This window comes from Sander lucioperca, chromosome 12 (genome assembly GCF_008315115.2).
Source record: "Sander lucioperca isolate FBNREF2018 chromosome 12, SLUC_FBN_1.2, whole genome shotgun sequence".
Lineage (NCBI taxonomy): Eukaryota > Metazoa > Chordata > Actinopteri > Perciformes > Percidae > Sander > Sander lucioperca.
In genome coordinates this window covers 5,119,172-5,133,009 of record NC_050184.1, presented here as the reverse complement: position 1 = coordinate 5,133,009, position 13,838 = coordinate 5,119,172, and the positions used below count along the sequence as shown (strand labels likewise).

General features: G+C 39.7%; 2 protein-coding genes across 2 annotated transcripts; both read right to left on the bottom strand.

The window, feature by feature from the left end:
* Positions 1 to 825: 825 nt before the first annotated feature.
* LOC116043737 (6-phosphofructo-2-kinase/fructose-2,6-bisphosphatase-like) lies at positions 826 to 12,649 on the bottom strand. Its single transcript, XM_031290616.2, has 5 exons — positions 12,503 to 12,649; positions 11,424 to 11,566; positions 1,601 to 1,726; positions 1,082 to 1,178; positions 826 to 940 (listed from the first exon to the last, which is right to left on the bottom strand). The coding sequence occupies exons 2-5, from the start codon at positions 11,434 to 11,436 to the stop codon at positions 841 to 843; spliced, it is 336 nt and encodes a 111-aa protein (XP_031146476.2). The 5' UTR covers positions 11,437 to 11,566; positions 12,503 to 12,649; the 3' UTR covers positions 826 to 840.
* On the bottom strand, positions 6,461 to 7,901 carry LOC116043678 (P2Y purinoceptor 1-like). The gene has a single exon (XM_031290535.2). The coding sequence runs from the start codon at positions 7,747 to 7,749 to the stop codon at positions 6,769 to 6,771; it is 981 nt and encodes a 326-aa protein (XP_031146395.1). The 5' UTR covers positions 7,750 to 7,901; the 3' UTR covers positions 6,461 to 6,768.
* Positions 12,650 to 13,838: the final 1,189 nt, after the last annotated feature.

The window sequence follows — 13,838 nt, the reverse complement described above, 5'->3', positions numbered from 1 at the left end:
TGTCGGGATTAAGTTATAAACAGAAGGAAATTCCGCTAGCTGCTAGGCTAATGTGCAATGGTAAACACAAACGCAACGCAAACATTGTCAACATAACTCACTGGAAATCCAAAATACTTCCACACCGGCGACTTCAGTAAAAGAGGAGGGGGTTCAAGTTCTGTCAATGGGTCTCCTACATCTGCAGTTGCCATGCTAACTTTTGACTGGCTGTAGCTAAGTTAGAGGAGGTTGACTTGCAGCACTTCATGGGGGGCGTGGCAGCATCGACGATTCAATTTTTTTATTCAAAATTCAAGATTGTGACTTAATTTCGGTCGATTTCGATTTAAAATCGAATCACGATGACATGTTGCTGTACACTAGATTTGACACTAGCAAAGCAACACAGTACAGAAAATAATAATAATAGTACGCGCAGAGACGACAGATAGGTCGGACCTCCGTGTTCAACTATATACCTTTAAACTTTACAGTTACATGACAACAGAAATAAACAGGTTGGCCGATTCACATATCTACGCAATTTAAATCCACTGCGAGTTGTCTACCTGGAAGGGATTTTTCTGTTAGCTCGACGTCGCGGTGATTCGGTCTATATGTGATGGATTGATGAGGACCACAGGCTGAGTGGTACTCTCTATGACCAGTAAGCTGATCTTTATTTGTAAAATCGGTTCCCTTTTAATCTCAGTGAGACCTGACCGAGAGAGTAAACACACACAAACACACACACACACACACACACACACACACACACACACACACACACACACACACACACACACACACACACACACACACACACACACACACACACAAATAATAATCAGTGTGTGATTAAGGGACAGTTTCAGGTGTCCTCTTACTCACGGCTACTTGTCCCTGTTCCTTTGAGAAGTAGGCAGCAACGTCTTTGAGGGCGGCTGCTGCACAGGCCCTGAGAGGGAATGAGGAATGTGGCTTGAAAATGACAGTGACAGACAAATCAGACAACATAAAACTAATAATAATAATAATAATAATAATAATATCTAAATCATAAACTCTTGTCTGTTTTGACATTTATCACCCTTCTTACTTGCGGATCCTCATGGCCTCCTCATTGTCCGGTTTAAAGAACTCAAAGTTCTTATAGATCTTGACAGCCTCCCTGCGGTACTGGCCCACGTTGAACACTGGTTGGATTAGAGAAACAGAGGGGTTAACACAAATATATATTCCCTTTTAGATAAATTGCAAAGATTAAATCGATTCAATTAATCATCAACCATTTTGATAATGATTAATCAGTTTGAGTATTTTTGTTGTTCTCTGATTGCAGCTTGTTAAATGTGAATATGTTCTAGTTTCTTCTCTCCTCTGGGACAGTAAACTAAATATCTTTTGAGTTGTGGACAAAAGACACAAACAACTAATCCATTAATTTAGAAAATAATCAACAGATTAATCGACAATGAAAATAATCTTTAGTTGCAGCCCTACTTTTAGGGAAAGACGGATGGTGTTCACTATGTTACTAACTCATACTGTAATGTCAACATTAAAACAGTCAATTCCATGTCTAATCAAGATTTAGGGATTCACTTTGAAAACTGACTTTTTGTAGGCACTCCGATCCAGTTCAGGTAGCGAGTGAGCTTCTTGGAGATGTACGTCTTCCCTCTGGCTGGCAACCCCACCATCACAATCATAGTGGGAGAGTTACAGAACTGCGGCACCGAGGCTGCGGTGACAACAAACGCATGACAACATGATGTCATTCAGCAGAAGAGCACTAGCCTTGTGCTCAAATGGTTAAATGCTGCAGGACGTGTCGAGTGTGTCGCTGCCAGGGTAATCCTCATTAACAGAGAGAATAAGAGTGCCAAGGGGCAGCTCAGATGTCTGCAAACTAGTGTAGTGAGTCACACGGCTTATCGGCATGTCTCTGGCAGCACGTTTTGACACAGAAATCTGTCCAACCAACTACAAACAAAATCAAATAAACAGACACAAAAACAAGAAATTGAAACAAATTGAAGCCAAAATCGTGATCGTGATTAAAATTTTGATTAATTGTGCAGCCCTAGGGAGCACCACGGTGATGATTCAGCACCTAAAACGTAAACATGCTGGAGTCCTTGATGAGGAGGAAGGGAGTTCAACAGCAGGATAAGTCACTACATTATCCTACTTTTGTTCCGTTTTGAAGTGAGGAACGTAACGTCCCTCCAGTAGCTCTTCTGGTGCTGGTGTTTACTTGTTATCCAGCTTGACAAGCATGCATGACAAGTTAGCGTTAGCTCGTTAATAACATAAAAGCAGGTGAAAAGTAAAGCAGGGGTGGTATAGTTTGCAAGATGAATGCTTTTTTGTTTTTTTTATCCGATTCACCGATTAATTGAAAAAATAATTGACAGATTAATCGATTATTAAAATAATCGTTAGTTGAAGAATATTATAGACCCAGAAAAGCCATACAAACAGAATATGCTCAAACTGTCACGGCTTCATCATGACAAACCAATGAAACCCCTAGACCTTGCTGATCATCGCATTAGTTTGTGTTTTCTGTAGATGTCTCACTGGATGTTTGATAAGGACCAAGAAGTCCGTATCCAAGTCAAAGAATGAATAGATAACCTCATAATGAAGCAACCTGGAGACTGTTGAAACGAGTGAGGTCAGAATTAAATAGGATTTATTGCCAAGTAACAATTACAAGGAGCGAGCTGATATGACATTACGTTCGTACGAAGCAAAACTCTGCAACAGCTCAAACATGTCACTGACGTTACCACTTAATGTTACTTACTTACTCCTCTTCATCCCCTGTGGGACATAAGGCTGCAAAGCGCTCTCTCCATCACATTTATTCCTTGGCAACATGCTGCGCATCTCCCTGTGACAGGTGCATCTTGTCTAGCTGCTCCTCCAACTTGTAGAAACACCAGCTAGCAGGGCCGTTTCTAAACTTCTTTTTAGGAAGGAACACTGTTGTTGCCAATTTGGTCTTTGTTTGTGGTGTGACTGATTCACCTCTAGTCTCTAATCTTTTTAGATGAATTTAAATAAAAAGGTTGATGATTGATCATATAATCATTTTCAAAACATTCAAAACTGTTACTGTTATTTCTGTTTTAAAAGGCAACAATACATAACACATAACAATCTAGTGTTCATGCGATTTCATACATTAGCAGTACAATTAATGAATGCATTATAATCCTGATAATCGTGAAACCGTGATTATCTTTCAGACTATAATCGTACCAACAAAATCTATAATCGTTGCATCCCTACTAACAAGTTGAAGCCTATTTTAATGAAATCTTGGCTGAACGCAGGTTTTTCACAGTTTTCCATTTTTTTGACAATGCATAAATGAAATAGTAAAAACGTGATTAGTACTTTGCCTTGCAATCCAAAAAAAAAACTCAATTACAAAACTACGATTTAAAACTTATTATTAAAATTTAAACTTAAACTTTAAAATTATTTACTTAACACTGAACCTTTTTTTTTTAACATTCCAGCAAACTAAGTAAAATACTTTGTACGCCAACAAAAAGTGTATTAAAAGTTCATTAAAAAGAGTGCAAAAGAGAGGATGGACCAACAACATTTGAATAATCGTCTAGATCATCTAGGCATAAGCCTACTTCTTCAGGAAGAAGAACAGGTTCTTCTTTATGAAAAAGAGCTTTTCTGAATTCTCACATGAAAGTCAGTTCCTTGTTACGAGAGTAGTAAGTTAGAGCGAGAATGGCACATGCGTTGACTAAGTGACATCAGCAAGTGTGTTGTTAACCAAGGAGAGCGAGCTGGCAGTGAGAATACCTGTAACTACTTAGCATTGATTAATTGGAACACACAATTGGTTTGGTGAGCTAATTAAGCCTTAAACTTCATAGACAGCTGCATCCAATCATGAGGAAAGGTATTTAAGGTGGCCAATTGCAAGTTGTTGTTCTCTTTGACTCTCATCTGAAGGGTGGCAACATGGGGGCCTCAAAACAACTCTCAAATGACCTGAAAACAAAGATTGTTCAACATTGTGGTTTAGGGGAAGGCTGCAAAAAGCTATCGCAGAGATGTAAGCTGTCAGTGTCCACTGTGAGGAACATAGTGAGGAATGTAAGTTCTTGTTAAGGCCAGAAGTGGCAGGCCAAGTAAAATATCAGAGAGGCAAAGGCGAAGGATGGTGAGAACGGTCAAAAACAGCCCACAGACCACCTCCAAAGACCTACAACATCATCTTGCTGCACATGGTGTCACTGTGCATCGTTCAACAATTCAGCGCAATTTGCATAAGGAGAACTGTACGGGAGAGTGATGCGGAAGAAGCCTTTTCTGCACACACGCCACAAACGGAGTCGCTTGAGGTATGCAAACGCAAATTTGGACAAGCCAGCTTCATTTTGGAATAAGGTGCTGTGGACTGATGAAACAAAGATTGAGTTATTTGGTCATAACAAGGGGTGTTATGCATGGTGGCAAAAGAACACAGCGTTCCAAGAAAAACACTTGCTACCCACAGTAAAATTTGGTGGCGGTTCCATCATGCTGTGGGGCTGTGTGGCCAGTGCTGGTACTGGGAATCTTCGTAAAGTTGAGGGTTGCATGGAATTCACTCAATATCAGCAGATTCTTGAGAATAATGTTGAAGAATCAGTCACAAAGTTGAAGTTACGCCGGGGCTGGATATTTCAACAAGACAACGACCCAAAACACTGCTCGAAATCTACCCGGGCATTTATGCAGAGGAACAAGTGGGGCTGTCCATGCTCGGCAACCATCAAACCTAACTGAACTGGAGATGTTTTGTAAGGAGGAATGGTCCAAAATACCTTCATCCAGAATCCAGACACTCATTAGAGGCCATAGGAAGCGTCTAGAGGTTATTTTTGCAAAAGGAGGCTCTACTACATATTGATGTGATTTTTCTGTTGGGGTGCCCAGATATATGCACCTGTCTAATTTCGTGTTGATGCATATTGCACATTTTCTGTTAATCCAATAAATCTCATTTCACTACTGAAATATTACTGTGTCCATCAGTTATTTGATAGATCAAAATGAAATTGCTGATCCAAACACCCAATTATTTATAAATGAAAATCATGGAAATTGTCAGGGGTGCCCCAACTTTTTTTATACGACTGTATGTATAAATATAGTTATGTGTCAATAGTGACCATGCATGGCACTGGGCTGTGATCACCAATTGGCCTACATTATGTGATCCTTATTTCCAGGGTTCGAATTACGTGGGAGCCAGTGGGAGCTGAGCTCCCATAGAGAGAGGATGAGCTCCCATGAAAGCAGTAAAATCATACACCTGTGGGGGTCTATAAAAATCATCATTTAAATCACAAATAAAGCATTTTTCCCAAACACACGGAGCTCTGAAACAGACCTGTGCGTCGCTTAGTGTCCACTCTCGCTGTAAAAACAGAGACGAGCAGCGGCACAGACCACGGAGCTGCTGCAGCGCGCCTTCCGTGGTCTGTGCAGCTTCAGGTTTATAAAGGACGCGCTCTGCTGTGGGCATGCTGCAGCAGATGTGTCCTGTTTGTGCTCCGTGAATTTCCGCAGTAGTTTCGGTTTCCCACCCTCGATGTAGAGCAGCGTACAGCCACTTCCCTAAACTTTCTCTCATTCAGAGACCAGAGACCCAAACAGGGCTCGAGTCTGTCAGGAGGTCTGAGATCTACCGTATCAGCAGAGCAATCACGTAATGCACAGCAGACTATGATGCAGGTAGATTATTTTTAGAAATATTGTGACTTTATTCTTGTAATAGCCTATTATAACTTTATTTTTCTCAAAATATCACAACCAAATCTCAGAGAGCACAGATGAGTTATATTTTGAATGTGCACAAAGTTTTGAACATGAGCAGAAATCTTGCTCAAACATCTGAAATATTACAGTCCAGGGGTTTATTAATTCATTAAAATGAATTCATGTATCATTGAGTGAATAATTGTCATGTGCACATTTAAGGAGGTTACTTCCTCAACAAAAGACGCAAAAGAGGAGGGAGGAGTAAATGATGCCTCTAGGCTACATGTGTGCTGACTCAGATATAATTAGGACAGTCGATCTACAGGAGAATAAATAGCAATACAGAATGCCTGACAGCCTTTTGTAATATATTCCATTATGTTTTTATATTTGGATTGTAATCTATGTTTCCCTTTACATAAAGATATTTCCAGCATACATTGATTCAGAAAAAAAGTAAATAGGTGCATAAAAATTCAAAAAAAATTTTAGGCAAAGAAAGCAACCCATAAGAAAAAGACTGACGATTTAATTTACATTGTAATCAATTAGAGGTGTAAATCTTCACTGATCTCCCGATTCGATTATGATTATCATGTCAACGATTCGATTCCTCGATGCATCACGATGCGTCAAATACATTTTTCTATTAAAGCCATATAGGATATTTAATTCATAGCTTTTCAAGCTTAAAAAAAAATAAACATTCTGCAGTGCTAATGCTAAATACATTGGATACATACAACTACAGCACTGAGCACATAGCACTTCCTGAATGTGCAAAACATAACATAATATGTGAACAGAAATGTTGTTAGGCATACATTAAATTGTAAACAGAAATACTCGATTATGGCCCAGCTGATTATCGATGCAGCATTGTCCATGTCCACAATTCGATGCAAGAATTATTTGATTAATTTCTACACCTCCTATAATCAATTCACACTACTAGTTGTGATGATAGCTATAGATTTATTACTATAACAGTTCATGTTAAAAACCCAACTCTTGTTGAATTTCATCTGCAGTTTGAGACACAGGCACACAGCTGAACATCTGACGAGCTTGCTGGAGCAGCTGTCTGAGCTGAGCAGGAATATCTTCATTTCCATGGAGGTAAACCAGAGGGTTGAGAGCACTGTTCAGACACACAAGGCCACGACTTATCTGATGAGCAATGTAGACTCCATTAGACCATTCACGGCATATATTCTGTTTTTCCAGAACTCTTGACCAGAGGTTGAAGATCTTCAGTACATGATAGGGGATGTAACAAACAGAGAAGAGAAGAATCACGGTGAACAACAACTTCAAACATCTCTGTTTCAGTACCTTGTGAGTGGTATTTGTGCGGCAGAGAACGACAATCACATGTCCATAGCAGCCCAGTGTGATGAGCAATGGGATACAAAACCCAGTAAATGTCCATCCAAGGCTGTATTTAATGTAATCATCCACATATCTCTTATGGGTAGTATCATAACATTTCCCAGGCTTGTTTCCAAATGTTTTCCTGTAGAACATGTCTGGAAGACTTTGAACACTCACCAAGAACCAAACCATGACTGAGATCCCCACAGAGTGAGTGACAGTTATTCTTCCCATCACTCTCACTGGATGGACAATAGCCAGGTACCTGTACACACTTATACAAGTAAGGAACCCGATGCTGCCATATAAATTCAGGTTGAAACAGAATCTTGTTATCTTGCAGAATGCGTCTCCAAAGATCCACTTGCTCTTCATAAAGTAGTACACCACCAAAAAGGGGAGTGTGAGCAGGTACAAAAAATCAGCAAGTCCGAGGTTGAGTACAAAAACATTGATGCTCTTTAGTTTCTTCCAATTCTGCAGCAAAGACTTCAATCCCCATCCATTAGCTAGCAGACCGATGATGAAGACTAAGATGTAAACAGGAGGCAGGAATCTGTGTTCAAAGTCAAAGTTGACGCGAATACAGGAGGTTTTATTCATTCTGTCTTCTGAAAAGAAATTAGTTCCTCTGTGGATGATCTGGCTTATGAGATGTGAAAGACAATGTGCCCTAATATTTGTTCAAAAAAGACTTCCGCTTTTAAGCCCTGTGGTGAGACCACAGGGCTGCAGACAGTGGAGGCTGGTGATACATCTACAAAACAGTACTTTGAAACTGGGCAAAACAACCAGCATTACTTTATTTAAACAACTATGTATTTAAGGTATTTAATAATTGTTGCTAGTTGCTTTTTTGAAAAAAAAAAAAAGTTGCTATGGGGTCTGAAAAGTTTCTAAATCTAGTGCCAAAGTGACTAAGTTGGCTACACTGCCCCGCCCCCGCTGCTGTACAGAGACTCGTACAAAAGAGTGTGACATCTTTTGCGAATGCGGGATCTTTGAAAGACACACACATACACAGAGGTTCCTTGATATATAGTTAGATTTTTTGACCTAAATTATTTTTTTAAAAAAAAAGGTAAAGACATTTTTATACATACACAACACACACTTACATGTAAACCTAATTCTTTAACATTTATATTACTTTATTCATAGTCTGTACCGACGACTGTTTGATAGTTCCGGCACTGCCGGAAGTTTCCCCAGATGTCCCTCACTTTCCGCTTTCTTTGCGTTAACTTTAAACTCTGGTCGCATCGAGCAACATTAACCGGAACGTTACAGGCTGAAAATGGAAAGTTTTAATGAAAATATATACTGTGAGCTGAACTGGGTAACTTTGTCATTGTGTCACAAGCCAAAGCATTAAGAGATTGTTGTAACAACCAACGTAATAACTTAGATTAAAGGTCCCATGGCATGAAAATTTCACTTTGAGTTTTTTTAAAAAGGTCCCATGGCATGAAAATTTCACTTTATGAGGTTTTTTAACATTAATATGCGTTCCCCCAGCCTGCCTATGTTCCCCAGTGGCTAGAAATGGTGATAGGTATAAACCGAGCCCTGGGTATCCTGCTCTGCCTTTGAGAAAATGAAAGCTCAGATGGGCCGATCTGGAATCTTGCTCCTTATGAGCTCATAAGGGGAAAGGTTACCTCCCCTTTCTCTGCTTTGCCCGCCCAGAGAATTTGGCCCACCCATGAGAGAGAGGCATCATGGCTTTCAAACGAGCAAAGTGACAGTTGGTCAAGGCCACACCCCCACCCTCCACCTTGCCCCCCCTCTCTCCTCCTCAATAACTACAGACACAGAAATGGCACATCCTAAGGAAAGCTCATTGTGGGACTGGCTCTAGTGGCTGTAATTCTGCACCAAGGCTGAATTTCAGGAAAACTTCAGATACAGTATTAGGGTACCACTAAGGCCTTTTATAAAAGCATCCAAAAAGCAGTATGTCATGGTTAATATAGCGCATTTCATTAAACCCAAGGATGCTTTACACAGTTACAGGGGGACACATGAAAAGAAAATAGTAGGTAGTGTTTCCCATACATTGATATATTTGTGGCGGCCCGCCACACAATCAATGGGTGATCTTGTAGGGGAGTGCATCTACATAGAAAATAAAAATGAAAAGGAACTTTTCTAATGTCAACCATTCTTTGTTGAACTTTAATGCTTTACAAAACGCCAAAACAAGTAAGCGCTGTGACTACTCTTCTGAAGTGATTTTGGAGAGAGAAATTAGATGGTTAAATACACTGGTTGACTGACATGACACCATTGTAATCATATAATACTATCAATCCAGGCTAAAGTGAATGATAGTAATTACGCATGCATGTTGCTTCCTCTAAATTTCAGGTTGTGGTTGACTAGCGAGGCCGGCTTGTTTGTTTGATAAATTGATCAACATTGATTGTGATTGGTGGTTTGCTGTGCATGCAGAGCCTGCATGTCACACACTAGCAACAAACTGTGTATCCAAGATCACTTAAATCAGTGTAAATGATGTTACATCAGACACAGACTGCTGTTGTAGATTAGTGTTACGTTTCCAGCTTCTCTTCCAGCGGCTCTGAACCATAACGTTAGTTGGGACAGACGCCTTGTTTCTTTAGGCTAACTATATTAGCTTCAGCCTGGCTGGTAGTGGCTTTCTGCGGTGAAAAATGGCCAGGAGATGTTGTGATAACGCTGCATTAATCGGGTGATTTAGCTTGTCTTTGCAGCGAACACAAAACTAACATAAGACTACTGTAGCTTCACTACCCACGGAAAAGCATTTGCATGCAGTGCCGCTTACGGTACTTTTCTACACACAGAGAGCCTCACTTCCCATAACAAACCCCGTCGGACTAACGTTACGTCACATACACACGCTGCCCACATGGCTACCTGTCTTAAAGGGGAAGGCTCGGCCGGTAGCAGTAATGTAAAAAGAGAACGGTGAAAGTTTACTTTTCTATCAAGCAGCAAAAAAGTTTTTGCATCAATATTGCAACGTCCTCGCGCATGCGCACATTGCGATGTAGACGATGAAACAAAATATAGTGCAGCTCTATTGTGTATCACAACTGCAGTATGAAATTCTAAATACATTTTGTAGCCTATGGACTTTTTGCAAATATTTACATCAGAATATTAAAAAGAGCAATTTCTTCTAAACGCACCTTAACTTATAACTTACACAACTTCAACAATACCTCATTTACCAAATGTCAATATTGAACTAAGGGTCCCACACTCTCACACAAGCACATCCTTACCTTGCAAATAAAACATAATGTCATTCAAAATAACATAATACAATGCAGGTCTATGTCATGGCTTGGGAGTGTGGTGGCCTATAACCAATGTTGGGAGTAACGCGTTACAGTCACGTAACTACTTTTTCAGGTAAAAAGTAGTGTCACGCGCTACTATTGAACATTTGGTAACGAAACGTAGTTCTTTTTTCAATTCGGCGCAACGTTACTTTTCCCAGGGACAGATTTGACAGAGACACTGCCTTCTCAGCTGCTCGCTCACAAGCTCCACACGGGACGTGACAGAGGCTGGTAGCAGAGTAATCATGGCAAGCGAGAAGCAGCCAAAGCTAACTTTTGAGAGAGCTTTAAGCTTCGTGGCTTTTTGCTGGACGGCGCTCTGAGCCAGACAGACACAAAGCTGACAACCTCACAGATGGATGAGGTGGAGATGGCCTCATGCATACACGCAGCGGACCGCTGTGGACTTGTGTCGGTTGCACGGACACGCAAGGATTTCCAGAAAAGAGGCTGCATGTGTCTACGACAATGCACGGACCATCGTGGCTACGCGACCAGTACAAGTCGATACAGACATTACATAGTATACACTAACACCGTGTAACGCCGATGACCTGCTGATGTGCATTCAACCCGCCCTGGACTCGTTCATAATGAATCAGCCGTCACTCTGTGAGCAGAGAATCCAGTCTGCAGGGTAGTTCAGACACTTCACTGATAAACCAGAGATTGGCTTATATGGTTTTTGTATAATTAACTTCAGTCTCTGCCAGAGACCCCTGCTTTTAAAAGTAACATAAAAGTTAACGAGTAAAGTAAAAAGTTACTTTCCATAGGGGGTAACTAAGTAACGGATTACTTTTTTAAGAAGTAACGAGTAACGAGCAAACACTACTTTTTAAAAGTAACTTCCCCAACACTGCCTATAACCAATGGCTTCTTCACCTGCTAGTGCAGCAAGCTACCAAAATAGACACACATTCAATATTGGCTGGTACTCACAAATCCATGGCATGTCTGAAGCATGGGCAGAGGAAAGATGCAGAATGGGAGACGATGGCAGCAACAGTTCAGACCGAAGCTGCAGCAGGCGGGAGACATCTACTCCTCAAAGGGTCCAAGGAGAGTTTTATGGTCCTCTTTATCTAATGAGTACAAAATGTCTCCTCAGTCACTTCAATCAACCAAAAGCTCATATGCTAGAGTTAGTTTTATGTTTAGCTTAGCTAAAGGCTAAGATCGAATGTAACTACTGGTAAGTACATTTACTTAAGTAATGTACTACTATGCTACTCAAGGGTGTAACTTTGGTTTGAGAAGTGGGGGGAAATATAAAACAGGGGGTCCTATGCCAGAAAAATGTTTTCGATTTGAATCCCAATACCTGCATTTCTACATACATTTAGGGACTATGATGATAAAAAATCCAGGAAATAATTAAGTTGATCATAATGATAACTTTTGCAAGAAAGAATAGTACTAAACTATGTATAAGAAAAACATGTCTTACTTTCTTTATTGTTTATTATAGGGACGACCGCCAAGACTTGACAGAATCATTTTATAAAGTACACATGTCCCCCCTGTCCCCAGTGGAAATTACACCGTAGATGCTACTATACTTCTACTGTACCACATTTTGGAGGCAAATATTGTGCTTTTTACCCCACTACATTTATTTCACAGGTTGAGATACTTTGCAGATTTAGATTATTAATACAACAAATAAATAAAATATGATCTATCATTAGAAGTTAAAGAGGAATTTCGGTAATTAACATTGACACAATTTTTCTATGGATTTTCAATGCAAGTGACTAAGTTAATGTGAACAAGAAAGAATGCAGGACTTTTGCTTGTAACAAAGTATTTTATCACTATAGCATTGGTACTTTTACCAGTAAAATAACAGAGTACTTCTTCCACCACTGGCTAACACACCTAATACATGGATGTTACACACAGGTATGCTAACGTCGCTAGCATGCTAACGTTGCTAGCATGCTAACGCGCTAATTAGCATACATTTATTCAAACCACATCGAATTAGGATAGTATTAAAAATGCACACATGTATTTACCTTTCGTATAGTGCAACAAGTTACCAACCAGGTGGTTTTAACTTTGCGCTGACCGAAGTGAGCAACATATTTAGTAATATTTGCCGACATTAGCAAAGTTTATATGGCTGCGTCAGTGCGTCTGATTAACCTGTGGCTCCAGCCGGTGGATCCCATAGATATATATAGAGGCCTTTATATATATCTATGGTGGCTCCAGCCTGCACCCTCTGACCTCTACAACCCCCCCCCCCCCTCTACATTTACAATGACGGTGATTGGGCTGAACGATTATGACAACAAATACAAAGAAATGTCATAACAGAAAACGTTATAGTGTAAAACCTTAAACCTTGAGATAACCATATTGCTTTTTATGAACTTGTTTTAATTAGTGGTGGAAGAAGTATTAGTATAAGTGGGATATTTTACTCAGCCTAAGTAAACTTATAACTTGTACTACTGTAAGTAGCCTACTAATGCATAGCCCTAATGCATTCAAAATGTTATATTATTTTAAAAAATAGCCTACAAAAGTATTAGCATCAAAATACACCAAAATTTGGCACCAACACATTATCCATGAGCATAAAAAAGCACTGGGTCACCAATCACACCCAAAAAACAATGTATTTTTTAAGAATGTGGATAAATATTCAATCTGAAAACCCTATTTGGAACAAAAATAAAACCAGTAGGGAATGATCTACGCCTTGGTAACAAATACAACAATCAATTGTTAACATTTGAATTCACATGGACACCACACAAAACTGAAATCCCCCCAATAATTAACTGGAAGTCAGATAATTCAACGTTCCTTTAATTAACAGCATGAAAGAATGATAATGTTTAAATTAACATAAAAATACAAGAATACAAAAACAATAAAAAAAATTCTTCCTTCTAAACTGCATAGCACAAATATAAACATAATATAGATGTGGCAACAGAAAGAAAATAATGACATATTCAGTAAAATGTTTTAACATGTTCTATAACCTCCATCTGTGATTTGTGCCATAGGCACACCAACAGAGTTTGTTGGAGGCGGACGGCTGAAGCTCGTCAAATAAACTGAACGGGTCACCGGTGACCCAAAGGACAACACAAGGGTTAACTCATCTCAAGACATTTTCTTTAAGACTAGTCATCCTTTCAAGTGATATTGTAAGTTCCTGCACGTTTTATGGTTTATCTCTACATGAAATAAATGGGATGCACCGATGCCAGTATCGGGTATCGATGTACTATGCATGTACTACTCGTAACCATAATATTACACCGATACTACCACACCCCATACCACTTCATAGCATCGTGACATTAACTTCTCCGTCGAGCAGGTAGGCTATAG

Coding starts and splice junctions, on each gene's coding strand:
- LOC116043737 (XM_031290616.2), bottom strand. Junction 1,179..1,600: donor GATCGGAGTGCCTACAAAAA/GTCAGTTTTCAA, acceptor TAATCCAACCAG/TGTTCAACGTGGGCCAGTAC. Junction 941..1,081: donor GAGGCCATGAGGATCCGCAA/GTAAGAAGGGTG, acceptor ATTCCCTCTCAG/GGCCTGTGCAGCAGCCGCCC.
- LOC116043678 (XM_031290535.2), bottom strand. CDS start 7,749: ATGAATAAAACCTCCTGTATTCGCGTCAACTTTGACTTTGAACACAGA.